The following is a 26253-nucleotide window of genomic DNA, read 5'->3' on the forward strand; positions in this document are numbered from 1 at the left end:
ATTATTACTATCATCATCCAAAAGTTAAACTTGAACTGAACTAAACTAGGGAAGGCTCCAAGTCCAGATGGCCTGCTCAAGGGCCTATCGGAGCCATTGCAAAAAAGCCAGACCTCTCCTAACAGAAAGCGAGGGTATTGTTATTATTATCACCCTCCCAGGAAACCCAAAGCCAAACCTGAACTGAAACTAAACTAGGGAAGGGTTTGAATATCATCATCATCATCATCATCATCATTATTACTATCATCATCCAAAAGCCAAAGTCAAACCTGAACCTAAACTAAACTAGGGAAGGCTCCAAGTCAAGGTGGCTCACTCACTCGAGGGCCTATCTCTTGGAGCCTTTGCAAAAAAGCGAGGGTGTTGTTGTTGTCATTATTATCATCTCCGGGACCCCAAGCCAAGCCTGAACTGAAACTAAATTAGGGAAGGGTTCAAGTCCGGATGGCTCGCTCGAGGACCTACTGGAGCCATTGCAAAAAGGCCAGACCCCTCTTAAAAGAAAGCGAAGGCATTGTTGTTATTATTATCACCATCCTAGAGAACTCCAAGCCAAGCCTGAACTGAAACTAAACTAGGGAAGGGTTCAGGTCCGGATGGCTCGCTCGAGGACCTACTGGAGCCATTGCAAAAAGGCCAGACCCCTCTTAAAAGAAAGCGAAGGCATTGTTGTTATTATTATCACCATCCCAGGGAACTCCAAGCCAAGCCTGAACTGAAACTAAACTAGGGAAGGGTTCAGGTCCGGATGGCTCGCTTGAGGGCCTACTGGAGCCATTGCAAAAAAGCCAGACCCCTCTTAACAGAAAGCGAAGGCATTGTTGTTATGATTATCACCATCCCAGAGAACTCCAAGCCAGACCTGAACTGAAACTAAACTAGGGAAGGGTTCACGTCCGGATGGCTCGCTCGAGGACCTACTGGAGCCATTGCAAAAAAGCCAGACCCCTCTTAACAGAAAGCGAAGGCATTGTTGTTATTATTATCACCATCCCAGGGAACTCCAAGCCAAGCCTGAACTGAAACTAAACTAGGGAAGGGTTCAAATATTGTTATCATCATCATCACTATCATCATCCAAAAGCCAAAGTCAAACCTGAATAGAAACTAAACTAGGGAAGGGTTTGAATATTGTTACCATCATCATCATCATTATTACTATCATCATCCAAAAGCCAAAGCCAAACCTGAACTGAAACTAAACTAGGGAAGGGTTCAGGTCCGGATGGCTTGCTCGAGGGCCTACTGGAGCCATCTTAACAGAAAGCGAAGGCATTGTTGTTGTTATTATTATCACCATCCCAGAGAACTCCAAGCCAGACCTGAACTGAAACTAAACTAGGGAAGGGTTCGAGTCTTGCTCGCTGGCTCCCTCGAGGGCCTGCCTTCCTTCCTTCTGAGGGTTTTTATGATATGCGCTTCCCTCCCTTTGGTTGGGAAGCCGCTCTGCCTGCAGCAGCCAATCCCGCCTGAGAAGCCCTGCAAGGAGATCCCTATCGCCTTCTTTCCTTGGACGGACAAGACACGGCAGACACGGCGATGCCGGGAGAGATTACAAGAGACGCCAGGCCCTGGCCTGGGAATGGCTGCTGCTGCCACCCAGCGCCGAGGAAGCCGGGCGGGAATGGGAGCCGGATTGCACAATTCGGGGATGCGGCACCCGTAACAACTCCTTCGTGAAGGAAGGGTGTGGGAACTGCGGTGAGCTCTTTGGACTTCTGACCTCCAAAGCACGGTATTTGTATTACAACCTCAGTATTGCCTACATGAGCCGGCTGGGGGATACTGGGAACACCAGTCCGAAAAAGGGACTTTTTCCAAGTTGTGTTCCGTCCACCAAGCACGCAGTGACATGGATGACCTTGCCTTCTATCTGTGTCTATGTCCATATCTAATCTCTATCTTCTATATCTATCTACCGCCAAGAATGACGGACCTGGCCCAAACTTGGCACACATAATCCCCATGGCCCACTTTACATCCTGGCTCTGTTTGGAGAGGGATGGACCAAGGATGATGGGACTTGCAATACCTTCACTCACTTCCTGAGACCACTGTAACCCTCGCCAATGACTGATCAAGACCAAACTTTGCACACAGAGCCACCATGACACACTCTACATCCTGGCTCTGTTTGGAGAGGGATGGACCAAGGATGATGGGACTTGCAATACATTCACTCACTTCCTGAGACCACTGTGAGCCTCGCCAATGATTGATCAAGACCAAACTTTGCATACAGAGCCACCATGACACACTCTACATGCAAATGTGAGTAGATCAATAGGTACTGCTCCGGTGGGACGGTAACGGCACTCCATACAGTCATGCTGGTCACATGACCTTGTAGGTGTCTACGGACATGCAAATGTGAGTAGACCAATAGGTACTGCTCTGGTGGGAAAGTAATGGCCCTCCATGCAGTCATGCTCAAATGTGAGTAGATCATTAGGTACCGCTCCGAAGGGAAGATAACATCAGCGCTCCGTGCAGTCATGCTCGTGGCCACATAACCTTGTTGCTTCCAGCTTGCAGAAAGCGGCATCACCCTGATCTGCAAACGCTGAGCCTGCCAATGTGGCGGCTGGCTGTGTCTCGGCCTCTCGTGCCTTTGTTCTCTACTTTTTGATTCGAAACAAAGGAGAAAACGCGCCTCACAAGGAGAACCCCTGGCGGAAAGCGAGAAGAGCATTCCTTCCTTTCCCTTGGTTGGGATCCCCGGCCCTGCTTGCCTTGCAGTTTCTTTGCAAGCCTGTCCCAACCTGCCAAGTTTCTCTCCCTCGAGCTGGAAAAGAAAACGCTGCTCCGGTTGTCTGGCCAATTTTTCTTCCCTCTCCCCGTCTCACCCGCCCACCCTGGCGACTGCGTCATTCTTCTCCCAGTCGCATCGAATAGAAATGAGAAAAACAAGAGCCTGAGTTATACCTGTACTTCCGTGCAGGAAACCCGGTGGATTTAAAATGGGTTTTGCCCAGACAAGCTTCTCAGCTGAGGTGGCTGCTCCCTTGAAGCCCCGAAAGCCCTTTACTCTCATGCCAGCGCTCTCTCTGGACTCAAAGAGCTGCTCGTATGTCAAAGCAAAACCTTGTTCTCTCTCCCTCTCTCTCTCCCTTCAAGAAGCAAAACATACTGGGAATAAAAAACCACACAAAATCAAGAGCAAAGTGGCCAGCAATCTCCCAAAGAAGACAGGAGCACGAGGCCCAGAGGCTGCTCCCTTGAAGCCCGAAAGCCCTTTGCTCTCATGCTAGTGCTCTCTCTGAACTCAAAGAGCTGCTCGTATGTCAAAGCAAAACCTTGTTCTCTCTCCCTCTCTCTCCCTTCAAGAAGCAAAACTTTATGGGAATAAAAACCACACAAAATCAAGAGCCAAGCGGCCAGCAATCTCCCAAAGATGACAGGAGCACGAGGCTCGGAGGCTGCTCCCTTGAAGCCCGAAAGCCCTTTACTCTCATGCTAGCGGTCTCTCTGAACTCAAAGAGCTGCATGTATGTCAAGGCAAAACCTTCTTCTCTGTCGTTCTCTCTCCCTTCAAGAAGCGAAATTTTATGGGAATAAAAACCACACGAAATCAAGCACTAGCTTGAAAGGACTTGAAAGGATCAAGCACTTTTAAGGTCCCTTTCCTTACCTATGGTTTTATGAGATTGTCTAGATGGCCTTTGGGGCCCCCTTTCCTTCTCTATGGTCTTATGAAACCATCTAGAAGGTCTTTGAGGGTCCCTTTCCTTATCTATGGTCTTCTGATGGCCTGATGAGATCGTCTAGATGGCCTTTGAGGGTCCCTTTCCTTACCGATGGTCTTATGAGATCACCTAGATGGTCTTTGGAGGCCTCTTTGCTTAGCTATGGCCTTATGAGACCATCTAGATGGCTTTTGGAGGTCACTTTCCTTAACTATGGTCCTATGAGACCATCTAGATAGTCTTTGAGGGTACCTTCCCTTACCTATGGTCTTATGAAACCATCGAAATGGCCTTTGGGGGTCCCTTTCCTTATCTATATTCTTCTGGTGGCCTGATGAGATCATCTAGGTGGCCTTTGGGGGTCCCTTTCCTTACCTATGGTTTTATGAGATTGTCTTGATGGTCTTTGAGGGTCCCTTTCCTTACCTATGGTCTTCTGATGGCCTGATGAGATCATCTGGATGGCCTTTGAGGGTCCCTTTCCTTACCTATGGTCTTATGAGACCATCTAGATGGTCTTTGGGGGTCTCTTTGCTTACCTATGGTCTTATGAGATCGTCTAGATCAGGGGTCCCCAAACTCAGGCCCTCCAAGGCCATTGACCTGGCCTCTGTCCTAAACTTTAGACTTAGGGTTGACCTAAGTCTGAAATGACTTGAAGGCACACAACAACAACAATCCTAATTTTGGACTATTTCATCCTAGTCCAGCCCCCCAACACTCTGAGGGACTGTGAATCGGCCCCCCCTTGAAAACCCCCAAGAAGCTTGTCTGGAAGGGCCCTGAGACAGCCGTGGAACGATAGAGCCGTACTGGTGTTGTGTGGAGGGGTCCAGTGGTGTGCTGAGGCCTTGGGGGGCTTCCATGTTGCAGAAGGCAAGGTGGAGGTGGGCTTCCTGCAAGGACCACCACAAAGCCACACAAAGACCGGCACCAACGTGGGAGGCTGGCAAAGGCTCTGGCAAGGCTCTCCCAGGACCTCACACAAAGGAGACAGACAGACAGACAGACGGCAGAGAGAGAGAGAGAGAGAGAGAGAATGCGCCTGCAACATGCGCCCATGCGCCACTACGAGGCTGCCTCCTGCAGGCCCTGGCACGGCACTGCAAGATCGTGTTGTGCATCCTGTTCCTTTGTGCCTTCCCTCCTCCTTTCTTTTCCTTGGGCCAGTGATGGCCAACCTATGACACGCGTGTCAGCACTGACACGCCTAGCCATTTTTGCTGACACGCTGCCGCATGCAGATTGAGTGGATGACTATGTCTTTTGTGGCCACATTTGGTGCAATTTGGTCCAGTGGTTTTGTTGTTTACTCCATGGGAACTATGCACATTACATTTTTATATCTATATCTACTAGCTGTGCCCGGCCACGCGTTGCTGTGGCGAAATATGGTGGTTTGGGAAATAAAGTATTGAGGAATTGGTGGTAGTTAAGGTCAAGGGTAAAGGTTTTCCCCTGACGTTAAGTCCAGTCGTGTCTGACTCTGGAGGTTGGTGCTCATCTCCATTTCTAAGCCGAAGAGCCGGCGTTGTCCGTAGACTCCTCCAAGGTCATGTGGGATGACTACATGGAGCAGCGTTACCTTCCCGCCGGAACAGTACCTATTGATGCACTCACATTTGCATGTTTTCGAACTTCTGGGTTGGCAGAAAGTGGGGGCTCTCTCCGCTCCCCCAATTCAAACCTGTGGCCTTTCGGTCCAGAAGTTCAGCAGCTCAGCGCTTTAACACGCTGCGCCATCAGGGGATATTATTTCCTAAAGGTTGTGAATATACAATATTTCTGAATGGTTTTGTTTGTTTGTTGGAGGCAAGTATGAATGCTGCAATTAGGAAAAATGATTAGGATGTAATGGCCTTGCAGCTTTAAAGCCTGGCTGTTTCCTCCCTGAGTGAATTTTTTGTTGGGAGGTGTTAGCTGGCCCTGATTGTTTCCTGTCTGGAATACCCTTGTTTTCAGAGTGGTGTTGTTTGCGATATTTTATGTGCTTCTACTGTCTGTGGCCCCGAGAAAACAGAGGATTTTCCAGACTTTGATGATGGGAATACTTTGTTGGGAGGTGTTAGCTGGCCCTGATTGTTTCCTGTGTGGAATTCCCCTGTTTATTTACTGTCCTGGTTTTAGAGATTATATTGTTCTGCATTATTCTATCCCAGTAATTATTTCATATTAAAGTAGAATCTCACTTATCCAACATTCACTTATACAATGTTCTGGATTATCCAACGCAGTCTGCCTTTTCATAATCAATATTTTTGTAGTCAGTGTTTTAAATTTGTAAATACAGTACAGTAGAGTCTCACTTATCCAACATAAATGGGCTGGCAGAATATTGGATAAGCGAATATGTTGGATAATGAGGAATTAAGGATAACCCTATTAAACATCAAATTAAGTTATGATTTTACAAATTAAGCACCAAAACATCATGTTAGACAACAAATTTGTCAGAAAAAGTAGTTCAGTACACAGTAATGCTATATAGCAATTACTGTATTTATGAATTTAGCACCAAAATATCACGATATATTGAAAGCATTGACTACAAAAATGTGTTGGATAATCCAGAACGTTGGATAAGTGAGGCTCTACAGTAAATACTACATAGCATTACTGCGCATGGAACTACTCTTTCTGTCAAATTTGTTGTATAATATGATGTTTTGGTGCTTAATTTGTATAACGATTACCTAATTTGATGTTTAATTGGCTTTTCCTGAATCCCTTCTTATTATCCAACATATTCACTTATCCTGCCGGCCTGTTTACGTTGGATAAGTGAGACTCTACTGTATATTTCTAATCTTATATTATCTGCTCAGAACTGGATTATATGAGGCTCCTTCTTCACAGCTGTATAAAATGCATACTGAAGTGGATTATATGGTAGTGTGGAGTCAAGATAATCCAGTGCAAAGCAGATAATATAAGATTATAAATGGGTTATATAGCTGTGTGGAAGGGCCTTGAGTCTACACTGCCATATAATCCAGTGCAAATTAGATAATCTGTGGAAGAAGCCTAAGTGAGCCCTAAATCTGCTTGTCCCCTAACTGAAACCTGGCTGTCCCTTGGTTGCTAGGCAACCAAGTGGGCAGAGATTAGCCCTCTAAACTGGCAGCAATTGGATAAAAAAGTTATTGCTCTCCCTCTAATTAGGACTTTATTTTTCTTTTCTTTTTGTTGTATCAACCTTGAGGCGTGGATGATGGGTTGTGTTGTCAAATTTTGAGGTTGGGGGGCCTGTACTTTTGTTGTTTTGTGAATCGCCGTGATGCCATCACTCTTTTATATATATAGATATATATAAAAGGGTAGTGGCGTTTCGGCCTAGGACAAAACAACAAAACTGCACATCCCACAAACACTAAACTTGGCAGCACAATCCCTCATCCATGCCTCTACGTTCATACAACAAAAAGAAAAGAAAAATAAAGTCCTAATTAGAGGGAGAGGAATGATTGCTTTTATCCAATTGCTGCCAGTTAATAATAATAATAATAATAATAATAATAATAATAATAATAATCTTTATTTATACCCCGCCACCATCTCCCCAATGGGGACTCGGGGCGGCTTACATGGGGCCATGCCCAAAACAATACAATATGACAGAATATAAAAAGAACAACAAATCATAAAACATTAAACAATACAATAAATGATAACATACATTACAACGCAAAATCAGGGGAACAATAAAAACAAGGGCGGGCCACATGGACACTAAGTTAAAACTCAGGGTGAGAAAGAAATAAGAATAAAAACCACAAAGAACAGGGTCATAAAATAGTGGTGCAATCTGGAGGATAGATATTGGAGGGGAGCAGCAGAGAGGAGCCAGTTAGAAGGCTAAGCTCCGCCCACTTGGTCTCCTAGCAACACATTCAGCCCAGGGGACAGACAGAGTTAGGCCTCACTAAGGCCTCTTCCCCACTGCCTATAAAATACAGATTATCCGATTTTAACTGGATTATATGGCAGTGTAGACTCAAGGCCCTTCCACACAGCTATATTACCCATTTATAATGGACTTAATTTCAGGGAAAAACCTTTACCCTTTACCCTTAACTACTACCAATTCCTCAATATTTTATTTCCCATACCACCAGACTACGCCACAGCAACGCGTGGCCGGGCACAGCTAGTATATATACATATACACAGTAGAGTCTCGCTTATCCAACGTAAACGGGCCAGCAGAAAGTTGGATAAGCGAATATGTTGGATAATAAGGAGAGATTAAGGTTATGATTTTACAAATTAAGCACCAAAACATCGTTAGACAACAAATTTGGCAGAAAAAGTAGTTCAATATGCAGTAATGCTATGTAGTAATTACTGTATTTACGAATTTAGCACCAAAATATCAAGATGTATTGAAAACATTGATTACAAAACTGCGTTGGATAATCCAGAATGTTGGATAAGCGAGTGTTGGGTAAGTGAGACTCTACTGTGTATATATATATATATATATATATATATATATATACACACAGTAGAGTCTCACTTATCCAAGTTTCTAGATTATCCAAGCCATTTTTGTAGTCAATGTTTTCAATATATCAGGACATTTTGGTGCTAAATTCGTAAACACAGTAATTACTACATAACATTACTGCGCATTGAACTACTTTTTCTGTCAAATTTGTTGTATAACATGATGTTTTGGTGCTTAATTTGTAAAATCATAACCTAATTTAATAGGCTTTTCCTTAATCCCTCCTGTGTGTAGATATATATATATAGGGCTTGCAAATATTGTAGGGGAAATGCACACACACACACACACAGAGGGGATTTGCAAACATTTCAGAGGGAAATGCACATGTGAAATTAGTGTCTATAATGATAGATCTATATCTAGCTCTGCATTGTTTATATAAGCATTGAATATTTGCCTGTTGCTATGTTGGAAGCTGGCCTGAGTCCCCATGGGGAGATAGGGTGGGATCCAAATGAAGTTTTATTATTATTATTATTATTATTATTATTATTATTATTAGGTTATTGTTGATACCATATTGTTTTTGTTGCCCCTACTTTTCCACTTATAGAGCTGGTTTATTGTTTTTCTTTCAAATACGGTAAATCTTCAAAAACATTTAACCTACTGATGCCTCGATTAATGAAATTTTATTGGTATCTATTTTTATTTTGAAATTTACCCGTAGCGGCTGCATTTCCCACCCTCGGCTTGTACTCGAGTCAATAAGTTATCCCAGTTTTTTGTGATAAAATTAGGTGCCTCGGCTTATATTCGGGTTGGCTTAGAGTATATACGGCAATTAAAACATATCAATCTCAATTAAAATGAATTAAAATCACACCATCCTTAGGCATGTTTCTGGAGCCATTCCGGTTGTCAATGGCATTGTTCCTTATTGCACTGGGAGGCTTGGTCTATGTGTTGGGTGTCGCCCTGGACTCCACAAGTCTCCAGTGCCCAATGAGTAGCTAGACTGGGAAAACAGGATTAGGACTTTGGCCATTCGTGAGGCATGCTACTCACGCTCGGCCCACCAGGTGGCGCTTTCTGACAGTCTTTTGTCATTTATTTATTTGTTGGGAATAAAAATAAAAACCATTGATTCTCCAGTGAGCAAAAAGTCTGGTCTGTTCTGAAATAGTCTGTTCTGCATCACATTTGCGTTATTTATTACTCACCCAGGTTATTAGAAGAAGGCCTTCTTGGTTTTGGGATGTTAGGTCATATCACTGAAGTTTGGTCCAGGCTTGTTGTTGGCCGGGTTCAGTCCTGTCTAGATAAGGGTGAACTACAACTCCCAGATTCCCGGGGCAATCACCCCCAAGCCCTGCTGTTATTTACAGTTGGCCATGTTGGGTCTGTGTACCAAGTTTGGTTCAGATCCGTCATTGGCTAGGTACAGGGCTCTCTGGATAAGGGTGAACTAAAACTCCCAGATCCAAGATCAATCAGCCCCAAACCAGGCCTGTATGCACAGTTGGCCATGTTGGGTCTGTGTGCCAAGTTTGGTCCAGATCTGACGTCACCCGGGTTCAGTGTTTTCTGGATGCAGGTGAACTACAACTCCCAAAATCAAGGTCCATTCCCACGAACCCCTGCAGTATGTTCATTTGCTCATGGGGCTTCTCTGTGCCAAGTTTGGTCCCAGTCCATTGTCGGTGGGGGTCACAGTATCAGCAAAGGTACTGCAAGTCCCATCATCCGTGGCAAGTGTGGTCCAGATCCATCATTGGTTGGGCTAACAATGCACTCTGGTTGTAGACCAAGTACAATTCTTGTAAATCATGGTGAATTCTCTCCAATCCTCTTGTCCGGTTGCTGATAAATTCCTCGGTTAGCTGTGTGCCATAGGAAAGGGTAGGAAAGGGTTAAGGGAGAGGCAGTGGGCGGGATCATGCAAATTAAGGAGACCTGGAATGTCCATTCTGGAGAAGAAACATAACATCTAGGAGGAAATAGTCCACACATGAAAGCTTTCCCTTGGGTGGGGGGCAGGGTGGTGTCTGTGGGGGACATGGGCAGGGTCTGGGACACGTTCTTGGCGCTCACCATAACCTGCATGTCGGTGGACGGAGGGCCACGGGTGTCTCCTGCTCAAGGGGAACGAGAGCTGTTTGTGGAGGCCGGAGGGGGGCTGTCTGTGTAAGTGGACACCACTTCCACGTACACAGATACACATTTTTCACTTTTATTATGTGTATAGATCAGTGATGGCCAACCTATGACACATGTGTCAGCACTGACACGCCTAGCCATTTTTGCTGACACGCTGCCGCATGCAGATTGATTGGATGACTAATGTCTTTTGTGGCCAAATGGTGTGATTTGGTCCAGTGGTTTTGTTGTTTACTCCATGGGAATTATCCACATTACATTCCTATATATATCTATCTATATAAAAGGGTAATGAAATTTCGGCCTAGGACAAAACAACAAAACTACACATCCCAGAAACACTAAACTTGGCAACATAACCCCTCATCCATGCCTCTACGTTCATACAACAAAAAGAAAAGAAATATAAAGTCCTAATTAGAGGGAGAGGAATTTTTATCCAATTGCTGCCAGTTAGAAGGCTAAGCTCCGCCCACTTGGTCCCCTAGCAACCGCCTCAGCCCAACAGATGGCCACCCAGCCTCTCAATAATAATAATAATAATAATAATAATACAATACCCCTAAGGATCATCCAGTTCAACATCCTTATATCATGTAGGAGGACACAATCTAACCACTCCTGACAGATGGCCATCCAATATCTGCACAATAATAATACACATCGAATCATAGCATCAGACAGTTAGGAGACACCCATAAAGGCCATCCAGTCCAACCCAATTCTGCCATGCAGGACACAATCCAAGCATTGCCAACAGATGGCCACCCAGCCTCTCAATAATAATAATAATAATAATAATAATAATAATAATAACAACAACAACAACAACAACATCATCATCATACAATCCTAAGGTTTGGAGTGACCCCTAAGGATCATCCAGATCAACTTCCTTCTACCATGCAGGAGGACACAATCCAAGCACTCCTGACAGATGGCCATCCAGCCTCAACAAGTTCTCACCAACACCGCCAGACAAGCCACAGCAACGCGTGGCTGGGCACAGCTAGTAGTACAATAAAATAAACATTAAAACAGTTAAAACAATTATAATATACAATACACCAAATTTTAAATAGTGCAAAGTGCTTGTGCCATTCGTCCACCAGACCTTGTACAAAAACCTTTATTCCAGACCAAGTCGAAGCCAGTAAAGACTTATCGCCAGGTCTTCAGTTTCTCCTGCTTTGTTCCGGCCTTCATTCAAATGTTGCCTATGGTTCCTGTTTCCAAGCCTCAAGTGTTGCCTGTGGTTTCTTGGGAAAGCATTCTTGTTTCTATCATGTGCTTTGGATTTTGCTTCGATGGTGTAAGCCTTGTCTTTTAAGGATTTACGTGCTGTTCTTGGGGACGTTGAACACTATTTGAATTGCTACGTTTACATTTGAATTATTGCATTTCCTTATTGCTTTTTGACTTATTTTTTTGCTACCTTTTTATATCAATAAACTGTTTATATCAAGTCTGAAAGAAGGGTGATAAAAAATGACATGCCGAGAAAAGAAGGAAGGAAGGAAGGAAGGAAGGAAGGAAGGAAGGAAGGAAGGAAGGAAACGAAGGTGCTGGAAGAGAACGAATGGAGGGTAAAGTGGATCGTATGTAGGTCAAAGAGGGAGCGCTTTGAGCCAGATTAGTCAGCTTTGCCGGCCTTGGCCTGTCGGATCCAGCGATGGAGGGATGGATGGATGGATGGGAACCAAGCCTCTCCTCTTCCTCCTGGGTTGGTTGCCATGGCAACCCCTGCGTCATCCATCGGTACCAACGCCATGGCAACCTGCAGATGGGACCGAGGAAGAAGCTGCGTGCATTTCTGCCTCGGTTTGCAAACAGGAGCACAAGTTAAGGGTTGCTGGTGCGTCTCTGTGTGCAAAGTCACAGGCCATCTAGTCCAGCCTCCTTCTGCCATGCAAGAATAGCACAACCAAAGCACCCCCGACAGAGGGCCACCCAATCTCTGCTTAAAAGCCTCCACCGGACTCCGAGGCAGAGAGTTCCACTATTGAACAAGGCGAGTGTGTCCCTGTTCGTTCTGCTGGATCTCCAATACCGCAGACCACGGTATCTTTCTGGGTCACATCGCAAGGATGGGTGTTGCTGAGAGACACCCGCTCGGCCCCACAGCCATTGTCCTGTGGTGTCCGGCCGGGTTGAATATTGTCCCTCATGTTGTTTAACATCTACATGAAGTTGTTGGGTGAGATTATCTGGAGTTTTGGAATTCAGTGCCATCTGTTTGGCCCCACAGCCATTGTCCTGTGGTGTCCCGCCAGGTTCAGTATTGTCCCCCATGTGTGGTTTTTATTCCCGGTATGTTTCGCTTCTTGAAGGGAGAGAGAGGGACAAAGAACAAGGTTTTGCTTTGACATATGAGCAGCTCTTTGAGTTCAGAGAGAGCGCTGGCATGAGAGTAAAGGGCTTTCGGGCTTCAAGGGAGCAGCCTCTGGGCCTCATGCTCCTGTCTGTTTTGGGAGATTTCTGGCCGCTTGGCTCTTTATTTTGTGTGGTTTTTATTCCCGGTATGTTTCGCTTCTTGAAGGGAGAGAGAGGGACAGAGAATAAGGTTTTTCTTTGACATACGAGCAGCTCTTTGAGTTCAGAGACAGCGCTGGCATGAGAGTAAAGGGCTTTCGGGCTTCAAGGGAGCAGCCTCTGGGCCTCGTGCTCCTGTCTGTTTTGGGAGATTTCTGGCCGCTTGGCTCTTGATTTCGTGTGGTTTTTATTCCTAGTATGTTTCGCTTCTTGAAGGGAGAGAGAGGGACAGAGAACAAGGTTTTGCTTTGACATACATGCAGCTCTTTGAGTTCATATTGTGTGAGTAAATATTGTGTGAAGAGGTACGAAATGTTCTAAATGCATAAGGGAAATACCCGAAGATCTCAGTTGAGTTGCAAGAAATGCTGGACTGCCTTGCCTGGAATATAACGTGTCCAGTTCTGGGCACCAGAGACAAAAATGGACAAGATGGAGGTCTGAAAACTATGAGTTCCTCTGAGAACCCGGGACTGTTTAGCTTAGAGAAGGACATGTTCAGATATCAGAAAGGATGACATATTGTGCCCGTGTTGTTTCCTGCCAATTCAAAAATTAGGACACCATGGAGCCGTGGACTTTCTTCCACCCTGCACTTTCCACAGGTATAAACCCCACTTGCCTAGTTTCCAACAGACCTCACAACCTCTGAGGGTGCCTGCCATAGGTGTAGGCCAAACATCATGCTTCTGGAATATGGCCAGACAGCCCAGAAAACTCACAGCAACCCAGTTTCTGAAAAGAGTTGTTTTATGAGGAACGACTGAGAAAGCAGTTTATGTTTAGCGTAGAGTGAAACCAATACTCATGATGAATATCTCACCGACTGTCGTGGAGAAGATGGGGTGTCTCGAACACGAGCCAGTGGGTCAAATGACAGGAAACGAGATCCATCCTATATACTCGGAGCAACGTCTTGACAAGAGCTTCAGAGAATAGCGGGCTCTCCTTGGTTAGCGGCCTGTGAAACAAATTGGGACAGTTGTTGGGTGGGCAGGAGGAGAACCGCGGACGTACTGAACTCGCTAGAGAAACATAGGCAACATCTATATTAATGATGGGCAACCTTTGGCACTCGGTGTGTCAAAATTCACCAAAAAACCTAGCATGACTTGGGTGGTGTGTGAGAAAAAACCCCACATAATTTCACAATATATAGTTTAAATAACAAAAAATATATAATTGTAATATATAACTGTAATCAAAAACTATTTACTACCATTATTTCCATGTACAACCATCTATGGTACCTCTTGCAGTTTCCGCGCTGATTTCTCTCTATTGTAGTTTCAATGTAGTCATGAATAATAAATAATATAATAATAATATAATAGTAATAGAAATATATATATATATATATATATATATATTAGAATGTTGTGTTTCTGAGGAGGAAGATGGAGGAAACATTGTTTCTGAGGGCAAAGATGAAAGAAAATAGAGGATTCTGAGGAGAAAGTTTGAGGAAACATTGTTTCTGAGGAGAAAGATGGAGGAAACATTGTTTCTGAGGGCAAAGATGAAGGAAAAGATAGGATTCTGAGGAGAAAGTTTGAGGAAACGTTGTTTCTGAGGAGGAAGATGGAGGAAACATTGTTTCTGAGGGCAAAGATGAAGGAAAATAGAGGATTCTGAGGAGAAAGTTTGAGGAAACGTTGTTTCTGAGGAGGAAGATGGAGGAAACATTGTTTCTGAGGGCAAAGATGAAGGAAAATAGAGGATTCTGAGGAGAAAGTTGGAGGAAACATTGTTTCTGAGGAGAAAGATGGAGGAAACATTGTTTCTGAGGGCAAAGATGAAGGAAAATAGAGGATTCTGAGGAGAAAGTTGGAGGAAACATTGTTTCTGAGGAGGAAGATGGAGGAAACATTGTTTCTGAGGGCAAAGATGAAGGAAAATAGAGGATTCTGAGGAGAAAGTTGGAGGAAACATTGTTTCTGAGGAGAAAGATGGAGGAAACATTGTTTCTGAGGGCAAAGATGAAGGAAAATAGAGGATTCTGAGGAGAAAGTTGGAGGAAACATTGTTTCTGAGGAGAAAGATGGAGGGAACGTCGTCTTTCGACGACGAAAAGGCGCTCTCTGCGCATGCGCACGGGGCCAGGCGGAGCTCTGCCGCCCCCTCCCTCCTCGCGGGGATGGGGGCGTGGCTTCTCCTCCGCGCGCCCTCCCCGCCCCCCCCCCCCGCCCTCATTGCGGCAAAGCCCGCGCCGCATTGCCGACCAGAAGGCGCGAAAGTAGGCCAGCAGGGCCTCCGCCTCGCCCCGCCCCTTCTCCTCCGCCTCGCCCAATCGCGACGCGCACATCCCTCCGGTTTTGAATATTAATCGAGCTGCAGCCAATGGGAGCCTCGGTGGAGGGTGACCTCACGCCTGGAGCCGAGCACCGCCGGTCTTTGCATATGCATGAGGTGGGCGGGGCCTCGCGGGCGGGTACATAAGGCGCGAGGCGGGGGCGCCCTTGCGCAGTTCGCACTTGGCCGTGGAAGGGCGTGTTCGTGCTTCGTCTGAAAGAGCAGGCCAGGGAAGCGAAGGGAAGGACGCAGCGGTAAGGAGGCCCCGCATGCCGGGGAGTGCCGTGCGGGCGGGGGCCGCGAAGCTGTTCGCCCCGGAGAATGCGCGGAAGCTTGTTTTTGAGCGGTGAAGGGGAACAAAATGGCGGGCGGCCGGCTTTTGGGAGGAAGGCTCAAAATGGCGCCGCGGCGGAGGGCAGGCGGGAGGGCGGCGGCGGCGTTGCGCATGCGCGGAGGGGGGCGCGCGCCCTCTGCTGGGAAGCGACCAGCCTGCGCGCATGCGCAGATTGCATTATGTCACATTAAGAGTGGCATGGGCCAGCTTGGGCCCTCCCTCCCTCCCTCCAGGTGTGTTGGACTCCATCTCCCACCATTCCCAACAGCCTCGGGCCCGTTCCTTTTAAGATACCAGAGTAACAGGGACCTAATAAAATTCAGGATAGAGTTATAATGCCAACTGAGGCTGTAAATATTGTAACTATTATAACTAATTACTGTAGCAACTAAGTATAACTATAACTACCATAGCTGTAATTATTGTAACTACTATAACTACCATAACGATTATTATTTTATTTATTTATTTATTAGACTTGTATACTGCTACTCCCAGTTTGGCTTGGAGCAGTTTACAGAAATAGATTAAAACAATACAATTAACTTTAAAACAACAATAAAAACAGACATAGCCCCAAGTATAAGCTATAGTTAGTTTATAACTAACTACAGTAGAGTCTCACTTATCCAAGCCTCACTTATCCAAGTTTCTGGATTATCCAAGCCATTTTTGTAGTCAATGTTTTCAATATTTTGGTGATAAAATCGTAAATACAGTAATTACAACATAGAATTATTTCGTATTGAACTACTTTTTCTGTCAAATTGGTTGCATAACATGATGTTTTGGTGCTTAATTTGTAAAATCATAACCTAATTTGATGTTTAATAGGTTTTCCTTAATCCCTCCTTTTTATCCAATATATTCGCTTGTCCAAGCTTCTGCTGGCCCGTTTAGCTTGGTTAAGTGAGATTCTACTGTGTATCTAAATAAAACTACAATAGCTGCAGCTACTATAACTGCTGTAATTACCATAACTGTAACTACCATAACGGTTGCTATGACTGCTATAATTGTAACTATAACTATTGTAACTAACTAATTATCATAACCAGCTACTGTAAGTGTAACTGTAATTACTATAACTGTAACTATCATAACGGTAACTGTAACCCAAGTTGACCCAAGCCTGATCCACTTCCGGGTGGGATGGGCCCGTCCCTTGAAGACATAATATACCTGGCAGTTTTCTTCTTCTTGACGGACAGGAGGAGAGATGGCATCGGACGAGGGGAAGCTCTTTGTGGGCGGGCTCAGTTTTGACACCAACGAGCAGTCCCTGGAGCAGGTGTTCTCCAAGTACGGGCAGATCTCGGAAGGTAACCACCCCACGTCGGCCCTGTTTCGTATTTTGGAAACCCAAGCCCCGCCTCCCGATGCCTTTTGCCCAATTAATTAACCCTCTTCCCCTTCCAGTTGTTGTGGTCAAAGACAGAGAAACGCAGAGGTCCAGAGGGTTCGGCTTTGTGACCTTCGAGAACATAGACGACGCGAAAGACGCCATGATGGCCATGAACGGGAAGGTGAGTAGCCAGCTGCCCTGTCAGTTGGGGGCAAGTGTGAGTGTTGCCATTCCTCACCTTGATTAGCATTGAATAGCCTTGCAACTTCAGAGTCTGGCTGCTTATTGCCTGGGGGAATCTTTTGTTGGGAGGTTTTAGCTAGCCCTGATTGTTTCAGGCAGTCAAGCAGAGCACTTGATGAACCAACCTTCTTTACTTCACTACTTCACTTCACTTTATTTCTTAATTAGTCGCTCTCCACCAGAGTCCTCCGAGCGACTTACAATTTAAAATATCATTCCACAATATAAAAAACATTGAACCTAAAAACATTCAACATAAAAACATTCAGCAGTGACTATTGGGCAAATTAGATCTGATTTACTTAAATGCACAACCAAACAGCCAAGTCTTGAGCGCTTTTACAAAAGGTCGACATTGCTCTAACATATGGAGGCAATGAGTTCCACAGAATTGGAGCATTAATATTAATTATTAATATTAATAGTATTCTGGATACAGAATATTATTATTTGAGGACGCAGAAATGCTGGACCACTCAACCACTACGATGTCAGGCGACACAGAGAAGCCACTGAAATCCATTGAAATGTTTTTAATATGATTATTTTTATGATGTCGACGGGTCGTCCCCATGTAAGCCACTCTGAGTTGATGGAGGCAGGATGCAAAAATAAATTTACAGTGGAGTCTCACTTATCCAAAGTTCTGTATTATCCAGCACAGTCTGCCTTTTAGTAGACATTGTTTTTGTAGTAAATGTTGCATGTTTTGGTGCTAAATTCGTAAATACAGCAATTACTACATAACATTACTATGTATTGAACTGCTTTTTCTGTCAATTTCTTGTAAAACATGATGTTTTGGTGCTTAATTTGTAAAATCATGTAATTTTATGTTGAATAGGCTTTTTTCTTAATCTGGGTAATCCCACCCGTTCCTGATGATTTCGACATAACTAGCACTTTTGGCCCAGGACTTTTGGAAGCTTTTAAACAAAGGCTGGATGGCCATCTGTCGGGGGAGCTTTGAATGCGATTTCTTGCTTCTTAGCAGGGGGTTGGACTGGGATGGCCCATGAGGTCTCTTCCAACTCTACTATTCTATGGTTCTAGGTTTCTCTAGATTTTATCCAAGATTTTATCTTTTGTCCTTGTATGTGATTTTTTGTGATATGTGTTTATTGTTGTTGGCTGGGCTTGGCCCCATGTAAGCCACCCCGAGTCCCTTCGGGGAGATGGGGTGGGGTATAAAAATAAAATTATTATTATTATTAATCCATACTTATTATCCAACTTCCTGCTGTCCCGTTTATGTTGGATAAGTGAGACTCTACTGTATATACATATAAACCCCACCGGTGTAGTTTCCAATAGACCTCACAACCTCTGAGGATGCCTGCCATAGATGTATGCAAAATGTCAGGGGAGAATGCTTCTGGAACATGGCCAGGCAGCCCAGGAGACTCACAGCAACCCAGTGACTTGGTAGTTGCCTTGGATACAGCTGTGGCCGCTTGGCGTGTGCCTTGACCCTCTTTCCTCCCTCTCTCCCCTCAGTCTGTGGACGGGCGGCAGATCCGTGTGGACCAAGCGGGGAAGTCCTCGGACAACCGCTCCCGCGGATACAGAGGGGGCTCTGCTGGAGGCCGGGGCTTCTTCCGCGGAGGACGCAGCCGGGGCCGGGGCTTCTCCAGAGGTGAGCTGGGCTCTCCCTCCCCAGGGGTGCTTGCCCTCCTTGGGCATGTGTGCTTACTGACCCTTGGGTTTGACCCTCCCTCCCTCCCTCCCAGGTGGTGGCGGTGGAGACCGCGGCTATGGCGGAGGCAGCAGCAGGTTTGAGTCCAGAAGCAGCGGGTACAGTGGCTCCAGAGACTACTATGGCAGCAGGTGGGTGCCGGGCCTCTCCCTGCATGTGCTGTGTTTCTATGGGAGGGATGCTTTGCTTCGAAAGGATTCTTGTAGGAGCTAGATAGAATATTATGCTATACTAATACCGGTAATATAATATATTGTATATACACATAGGGGCCCCTGGTGGTGGTGGTGCAGTGTGTTAAAGCACTGAGCTGTTGAACTTGCAGACTGAAAGGTCCCAGGTTCAAATCCCAGGAGCGGAGTGAGCTCCTGCTGTTAGCCCCAACTCCTGTCAACCTAGCAGTTCGAAAACATGCCAATGTGAGTAGATCAATAGGTACTGCTCCAGCGGGAAGGTAATGGTGCTCCATGCAGTCATGCCTATGGCCACATGACTTTGGAGGTGTCTACGGACAACGCCGGCTCTTCAGCTTAGAAATGGAGATGAGTACCAACCCCCAGAGTGTGAGTAGATCAATAGGTACCACTCCGGCGGGAAGGTAACGGCGCTCCATGCAGTCATGCCTATGGCCACATGACTTTGGAGGTGTCTACGGACAACGCCGGCTCTTCAGCTTAGAAATGGAGATGAGCAGCTTAGAAATGGAGATGGGCGTCAGGAGAGAATGCTGCTTCTGGAACATAACCAGACATGCCAGAAAACTCACAGCAACCCAGTGGTTCCGGCCATGAAAGCCTTCAACAACACAAAGATGGGATGTTGCAGATAGATTTAAGAGAAATATATCTATTTTGCCCAAGAAGACATAAAACGCACCCTGACCTGGTGCCTGTGAGGCCTCAGCTTCCCTCCCCACAAGCGCATGATGAGATGCGCAGTTGACTTTTATTGCATGCTAATTATAAAGCTTTGCCGTGTCGACCACACAGGGAATGTCTTAAGGTGCTGACAGCCAGCGAGGTGTGAAAGGCTTCTTGCAGGCAGGACGCTGTTTTAGTGGTAGGCCATGCCAGCTCAGCCATGCGCTTTCTCCCCTGCAGCAGGAGCCAAGGCAGCTACAGCGACAGACCTTCCGGCGGCTCCTACAGAGACAGCTACGACAGTTATGGTAAGTATAACGCTGATGCCGTTGTGTGATCCTGCCATAGTCAAAGCTCCTCGCAAGGCTCCCTGGAAGCCTCGTCGTTGCTGGCCCTTCTCCTTGCCTCTAGAGAGGCCCTGAGCCCTCCCTTAATGCATGTGCTGTTGAGCAGGAAGGAAAAGCCCAGACTGGAAATAGCCTTTTGCCAAATCCGGGAGCAAATCTTGGAACCTGGGGTGGGAAGAGAGGTTGAGCCAGGCGGAAAGCCTTGTGTAGTCGAAGAAGCAGGGGAGGAGAGGTGAATGGCTGGGACTTGTGTCTGTGCTGCTTCGGTGCCTTTGACAACTCTGCCTGCTTCTTGTCCTCAGCTGCGCACAACGAGTAAAACACACTTCCTGGCTCGCTCAAGGATCGTCCTTCCAATGGCCGTATTTATAAAGATTTTGGGAGCTTCGCTGAAAACAAAACACGTTTCTTGTGTAGTCATCTCCTTTGTATTCTCACTTTTTTGTAGTAAAAAGTCGCAGTTCTGACCTTGTTTTAGAGAAAGAAAGAAAAAAAGATAAACACAGCCTGACAGCTTCTTAAATATGTAAACGGTCTGTTTGGACTCAGATGAAAGTTGTGGGGGTTTTTTTTTCCATCTCTCTCTCTGGAGTGTTTTAAACATTTTTAGAGCACTTGAGGTTTTTAGTTCCTTTGTGAGCTCAGTGCTGGGGTTTACAGGAAGGTCTTAAGGCCCTGTTTTTTCTATTTTGAGTAAGAAAAGGAGTGTAACTCCTCCGTAGAAGAAGCTGAGCAAGCTGTGGACTCGGTCTTTCTGTTAGTGCATCCGTTTTGTAACCCAACCTTTAGTGTAGTAAGGCCTTAACCGCCTGGGTTTTCAATTCTGAAAGGCCAACCCACCTTGATATATCTAAAGAGATGTTTGCTTTGTATGTTTGACTTGCATAAAAGAGACTTTTGACTTGTTATGTCATTACCAACGTAACCCAGAGGGGAAAAAAACTGCAAATCTTTTAACCGTGCAAAGAGAGAGGTTCTTGGAGAGAGAGAAAAACAATATGTTTGTTTCTATTGTCCTTTTTTTTAACTTGGAAAGAAAGTATGCCTATTGATGCAATTGATGTTGTAATTTTGAAGTGGTGACAAACAGGATATACCTTGTACAGTTTTCCTTTGGCTTCACGAAGCCTATTAAAAGTCCATCTGAAAACAAACACCTTCTGCGCTTGAAATCTTAACTCTTGCTGCACAACACAAGTCCTGCAGGCAGGCGATCATGGGAGACAAGAGCGTAGCCCAGACAGCACAGCGAGCGAGCTTTAGTGCAGGCCTTCTTGCACCTTATAGTATCAAAGAAGCAAGTGTAGATGATCATGGGAGACAGGAGAGCATACCCTGTTTCCCTGAAAATAAGACATCCCCTGAAAGTAAGACCTAGCAATGTATTTGTTTGGAAGCATGCCCGCCAAACAGAATACCATGCAGGATCAGTTGTTGTACATGGAAATAATGGTACAGTAGAGTCTCACTTATCCAAGCCTCTGGATAATCCAAGCCATTTTTGTAGTCAATGTTTTCAATATATCGTGATATTTTGGTGCTAAATTCGTAAATACAGTAATTACAACATTACATTACTGTGTATTGAACTACTTTTTCTGTCAAATTTGTTGTAAAACATGATGTTTTGGTTCTTAATTTGTAAAATCATAAACTAATTTGATGTTTAATAGGCTTTTCCTTAATCCCTCCTTATTATCCAACATATTCACTTATCCAAGCTTCTGCCGGCCCGTTTAGCTTGGATAAGTGAGACTCTACTGTAGTTACAAGAAAGTTTTAATAAAATTTATTTTTATTTTTTATATCCCGCCCCTTCTCCCCAAAGGGACTTGGGGCAGCTCACAACAGGGACAAGCCTAAAACAACAACACAACATATTTGACAAAAGTTTTGATAGGCTTCACAGTTTGTTTGGTTACAGTATATTATAAATGTTCACTTTTTTTGTTCAACAATAAATGTGAATTTTTCTTCATGGAAAAATAAGACATCCCCTGAAAATAAGGCCTAGTGCATCTGTGGGAGCAAAAATAAATATAAGACACTGTCTTATTTTTGGGGAAACAGGGTAGCTAAGTGCAGCGAGTGAGCAGGGAAGTAATCCAACGACAGGCCTTTAATGCAGGCCTTCTTGCACCCTTATAGTATCAAAGAAGTAACTGTAGTGAAGATAGACGAGTGTAGCCAAGAGCACAGCGAGCAAGTGGGGAGTTTGATGCCTGGAGAGGGTGATGGGAGCAAGTCTCAAAGGGACGTCGTTATGCCCTTAATGGGATGACCTGGAAGTTTGGCAGGAATTGGTCCAGCTTTTGTAGATAACGCCACGGAAGGGACTCACTCCTGTAAACGCGGCACCCTCCTTAGTGGCTCAGGACAGACAGACAGACCACGTAGTGAGCAATAACCACCATACTGAGCCTGGAGAGAAGTGAGGACTTAGCTGACACCTTGCCAGGCAGCCCCGCCTTGTGAAGCCAGACCACTGTGTCCTAATGCTAGCTAGCTTTGTTGTGTTGCCTTCTCAAGTTCTGAGAATTCTCTGCTAGCGTATGGAGCCCTTGGCGAAAGAAAGAAGTGTTGTGCCTCCAGCAGAGAGAGAGAATGAGAGAGAGAGAAAGAACCCTCTGAGACGAAAGCTGCTCTCTTGGCTAGTTCATATGTGGGGATAGTCCTGTAATCCGAGGTAACTCTTTTCCTCATGTCCGCATCATCCTCCTCCCTCCTCTCCAGAGATCGTGCTCCTTTCTAAATGTTTTTTTTTTTTTTGGAAACTGTTAAGCCAAAAAAGGCCAGATTTTTATTTATTTATTTTCTGTAACTTCCTGCATCTAGTCTGGGTTTTTTTTTTTGTGGTCCAGATTTCGAACCCGGGTTGGAAAATATGGGGCATTTGTTGTCCAGCCATCTCTTTGCCAATAAAGAGGGGCAGCTGGATTCTTCTCCCCCTAATAATAATAATACAGTAGAGTCTCACTTATCCAACACTCGCTTATCCAACGTTCTGGATTATCCAACGCATTTTTGTAGTCAACGTTTTCAATACATTGTGATATTTTGGTGCTAAATTCGTAAATACAGTAGAGTCTCACTTATCCAACGTTCTGGATTATCCAACGCATTTTTAGTCAATGTTTTCAATACATTGTGATATTTTGGTGCTAAATTCGTAAATACAGTAATTACTACATAGCATTACTGCGTATTGAACTACTTTTTCTGCCAAATTTGTTGTCTAACATGTTTTGGTGCTTAATTTGTAAAATCATAACCTATTTTGATGTTTAAAAGGCTTTTTCTTAATCTCTCCTTATTATCCAACATATTCGCTTATCGAACGTTCTGCCGGCCCGTTTATGTTGGATAAGTGAGACTCTACTGTAATAATAATAATAATAATAATAATAATTAATATGATTAATAATATGAAATCCAGCATATCTATCTTGTTTGCTGTGTCATAATAAAATAATAATAATAATAAATAATGGATTCTCTGAAGAGAGGATCTTCCTTAAGACTTAAGCCACGTTAACTGTAATGCTCTTTGCCACCTCGTCCGCCTTTTGAGCGTCTCCCCCGTAGCGCACGCTGTTCCGAAACAACCATTATCCACAGGGACTGGCCACTTTTTTTGCCTTTTTTTGGCCGCTCCAAATTGAGTCTCGGAACAGATCTGACCCACCCTGGGCTTCTTTTGAGACTCGTTTCAGTTCATAGAAGCCCTCTAGAAAAACACCGTTTTGTTTTTGTGTGTGGGCAGGGGAGGGTGGGATATATATATATATATATAGGTATATTTTCGTAACATGAATTTGTCTTGGCAGGTTGAAGCACACCGCGGCTGAAAACGAGGTGGATTTTGAGTCCAAATGTGAGGCCGTGAGCTGCCATCAATGGTGCAAGCAAGGTATGGTTCCTGAATTAATTGCGTTTCGGCAGCTAAACCCGTTCTCCTGTGTCAATATAACAATACTAGCTGTGCCCGGCCACGCGTTGCTGTGGCGAAGTCTGGTGGTCTGGGAAATAAAGTCTTGAGGAACTGGTGGTAGTTAAGGTGAAGGGTCAAGGTGGTCCCCTGACATTAAATCCATTCTAAATGGGTTATATAGCTGTGTGGAAGGGCCTTGAGTCTACACTGCCATATAATCCAGTTAAAATCAGATAATCTGTGGAAGAGGCCTAAGTGAGGCCTAACTCTGCCTGTCCCCTGGGCTGAGTGGGTTGCTAGGAGACGAAGTGGGCGGAACTTGGCCTTCTAACTGGCAGCAATTGGATAAAAACAATTATTCCTCTCCCTCTAATTAGGGTCTTATTTTTCTTTTTGTTGTATGAACGTAGAGGCATGGATGAGGGGTTGTGCTGCCAAGTTTAGTGTTTCTGGGATGTGTCGTTTTGTTGTTTTGTCCTAGGCCGAAATTTCATTACCCTTTTATATATATAGATAATAATATTTAATAAATAAATAATGATTTACTATCATTATTTCCATGTACAACCATCTATGATACCTCTTGCAGTTTCCAAGCTGATTTCTCTCTATTGTAGTTTCAATGTAGTCATGAATAATGAATAATATAATAATATAATACAATAATAGATTAATAATAGAATGATATATATATGATAATATACTACAATAATAATAGAACAATCTATATATATATAAAAGAGTGATGGCATCATGGCGACCCATAAAACAACAAAACTACAGGCCCTCCAACCTCGAAATTTGACAACACAACCCATCATCCACGCCTCTAGGTTGATACAACAAAAAGAAAAGAAAAATAAAGTCCTAATTAGAGAGAGAGAAATAATTGCTTTTCTCCAATTGCTGCCAGTTAGAAGGTCTCCTACTTGGTCTCCTAGCAACCCAATAAAAATAATAAAAAACACTAAAAAATTGATACAATAAAATACTATAATAACAGAAAATAACTAAAAATAATACAAGAAAATAATAAAATATAATAAATAAAAATATAACTTACAATAAAATTAATAAAAAATGCAAATAAAGTCAAATAAAAATTACACAACAGTTTTTAACCAATACCACCACCACTTTGCCACAGCAACGCGTGGCCGGGCACAGCTATAAATGTGCATAATTCCCATGGAGTAAACAACAAAACCACTGGACCAAATCACACCAAATTTGGCCACAAAAGACATTAGTCAACCAATCAATCTGCAGGCGGCAGCGTGTCAGCAAAAATGGCTAGGCGTGTCAGTGCTGACACGCGTGTCATAGGTCGGCCATCACTGCTCTATCCCACGCTCGATCAGATACACCTCGAAATCTGCGCCAGAGGCACCCCAGTCTCCGCCTCGTCCGCTTCATCACGGCCACCTCCTCAGAAAACCAAGGAGCTGACCTATATGTAGTTCTTTGTCAGTTGGAAGCCAGCATGAATGTTGCAGTTAATCACCTTAATTAGCATTGGAAAGGTTCGTCTCTTGCCTGGAGGGCATCCTGTGTTCAGAGTCATTATCCGTCCCTGGAGCTCCTCTGCCCTCAGAGTGTTGCTTCCCATCTACTGTTCTGATTTTTGAGATTTTTAATACTGGGATATAAATGTCGCTAACTATAATAATACCTCGAAAGAACTAAATGACGGTTCAGCACCCTGCTTCCCGCCCTCAAAATGCGGTGCGTCTTTGTAGCCTCGCCTGCCTCTCGCTAACCAACCGCCTCTACTCTTGTTTCAGCCACTTGGCGGAGGGACCGGTGCGGGACGGGGCGAGCGGCGGAAGACCAAGCACCGAGGATCCTGTTGATCAGAGTGACGGAAGAAAACACATAACAAAAGTCAATAAATCAATATGGGGCTCTCCAAACGTGCTTGGCCGGTGCATCACACCCCGAAGTCGTGGTAGCAAACATTCAATGCCAACAGACAAACAACATTCAGTATAGACAGACACAGAGGCATTTAACACGATTCCGGCCACAGGGGGAGCTGTTGCTTCACCGTCCACTAGTGGCTGTACTTCCTCATTCCTTGTGTTTTGCTGGCAGTTTTATGATGTAAATTAGTTAAATTAGCCTCTCGCATAAAGCGTACCTAAATTTCCCTACTTGACAGATGCAACTGTCTTTCAGGGCTGCATAGGTCAACAATGGTCGGGGGCTTAACCCGACCCGGGCTTCAAACTCATGACCTCTCGGTCAGTAGTGATTTATTGCAGCTGGTTACTAGCCAGCTGCGCCACAGCCCGGCCTATTGTGTCAGAAGCAAACATCCTTCGAGTCACTTCTGGTGTGAGAATTGGCCGTCTACAGAGACGTTGCCCAGGGG

At 44.7% G+C, this 26253-nt stretch overlaps 1 protein-coding gene and 1 long non-coding RNA gene across 5 annotated transcripts in view; one reads left to right on the top strand and one right to left on the bottom strand.

Moving 5' to 3' along the window:
* Positions 1 to 15010, bottom strand: part of LOC134293205 (uncharacterized) — a 37844-nt gene extending 22834 nt beyond the window's left edge. Inside the window, exon 1 of the long non-coding RNA XR_010000214.1 lies at positions 9363 to 15010. This is a non-coding gene — a long non-coding RNA (uncharacterized LOC134293205). The remainder of the gene's footprint in view (positions 1 to 9362) is intronic.
* Positions 15011 to 15238: 228 nt separating this feature from the next.
* cirbp (cold inducible RNA binding protein) lies at positions 15239 to 25792 on the top strand. Of its 4 annotated transcripts, none has more exons than XR_507783.3 (8): positions 15239 to 15377; positions 16669 to 16779; positions 16877 to 16983; positions 18543 to 18681; positions 18776 to 18872; positions 19842 to 19909; positions 23776 to 23858; positions 25664 to 25792. XR_507783.3 is itself a non-coding variant. In XM_003229992.3 (7 exons), the coding sequence occupies exons 2-7, from the start codon at positions 16677 to 16679 to the stop codon at positions 20265 to 20267; spliced, it is 531 nt and encodes a 176-aa protein (XP_003230040.1). In that variant the 5' UTR covers positions 15239 to 15377; positions 16669 to 16676; the 3' UTR covers positions 20268 to 21102. The 4 variants fall into 4 exon arrangements, 2 of the variants coding, with proteins under 2 accessions (XP_003230040.1, XP_008122531.1); XR_010000212.1 differs by having other exon boundaries at positions 19845 to 19909; XM_003229992.3 differs by lacking the exons at positions 23776 to 23858; positions 25664 to 25792 and adding an exon at positions 20251 to 21102.
* The last annotated feature ends 461 nt before the right edge of the window (positions 25793 to 26253 follow it).

Source organism: Anolis carolinensis, unplaced genomic scaffold (assembly GCF_035594765.1).
Source record: "Anolis carolinensis isolate JA03-04 unplaced genomic scaffold, rAnoCar3.1.pri scaffold_7, whole genome shotgun sequence".
Lineage (NCBI taxonomy): Eukaryota > Metazoa > Chordata > Lepidosauria > Squamata > Dactyloidae > Anolis > Anolis carolinensis.

What these genes read in the sequence shown, in the direction of transcription:
- cirbp (XM_003229992.3), top strand. Translation starts at nt 16,677, where the DNA reads ATGGCATCGGACGAGGGGAAGCTCTTTGTGGGCGGGCTCAGTTTTGAC. An exon ending in GTACGGGCAGATCTCGGAAG is followed by an intron (nt 16,780 to 16,876) that starts GTAACCACCCCA and finishes TTCCCCTTCCAG; the next exon opens with TTGTTGTGGTCAAAGACAGA. An exon ending in AGAGACTACTATGGCAGCAG is followed by an intron (nt 18,873 to 19,841) that starts GTGGGTGCCGGG and finishes TCTCCCCTGCAG; the next exon opens with CAGGAGCCAAGGCAGCTACA.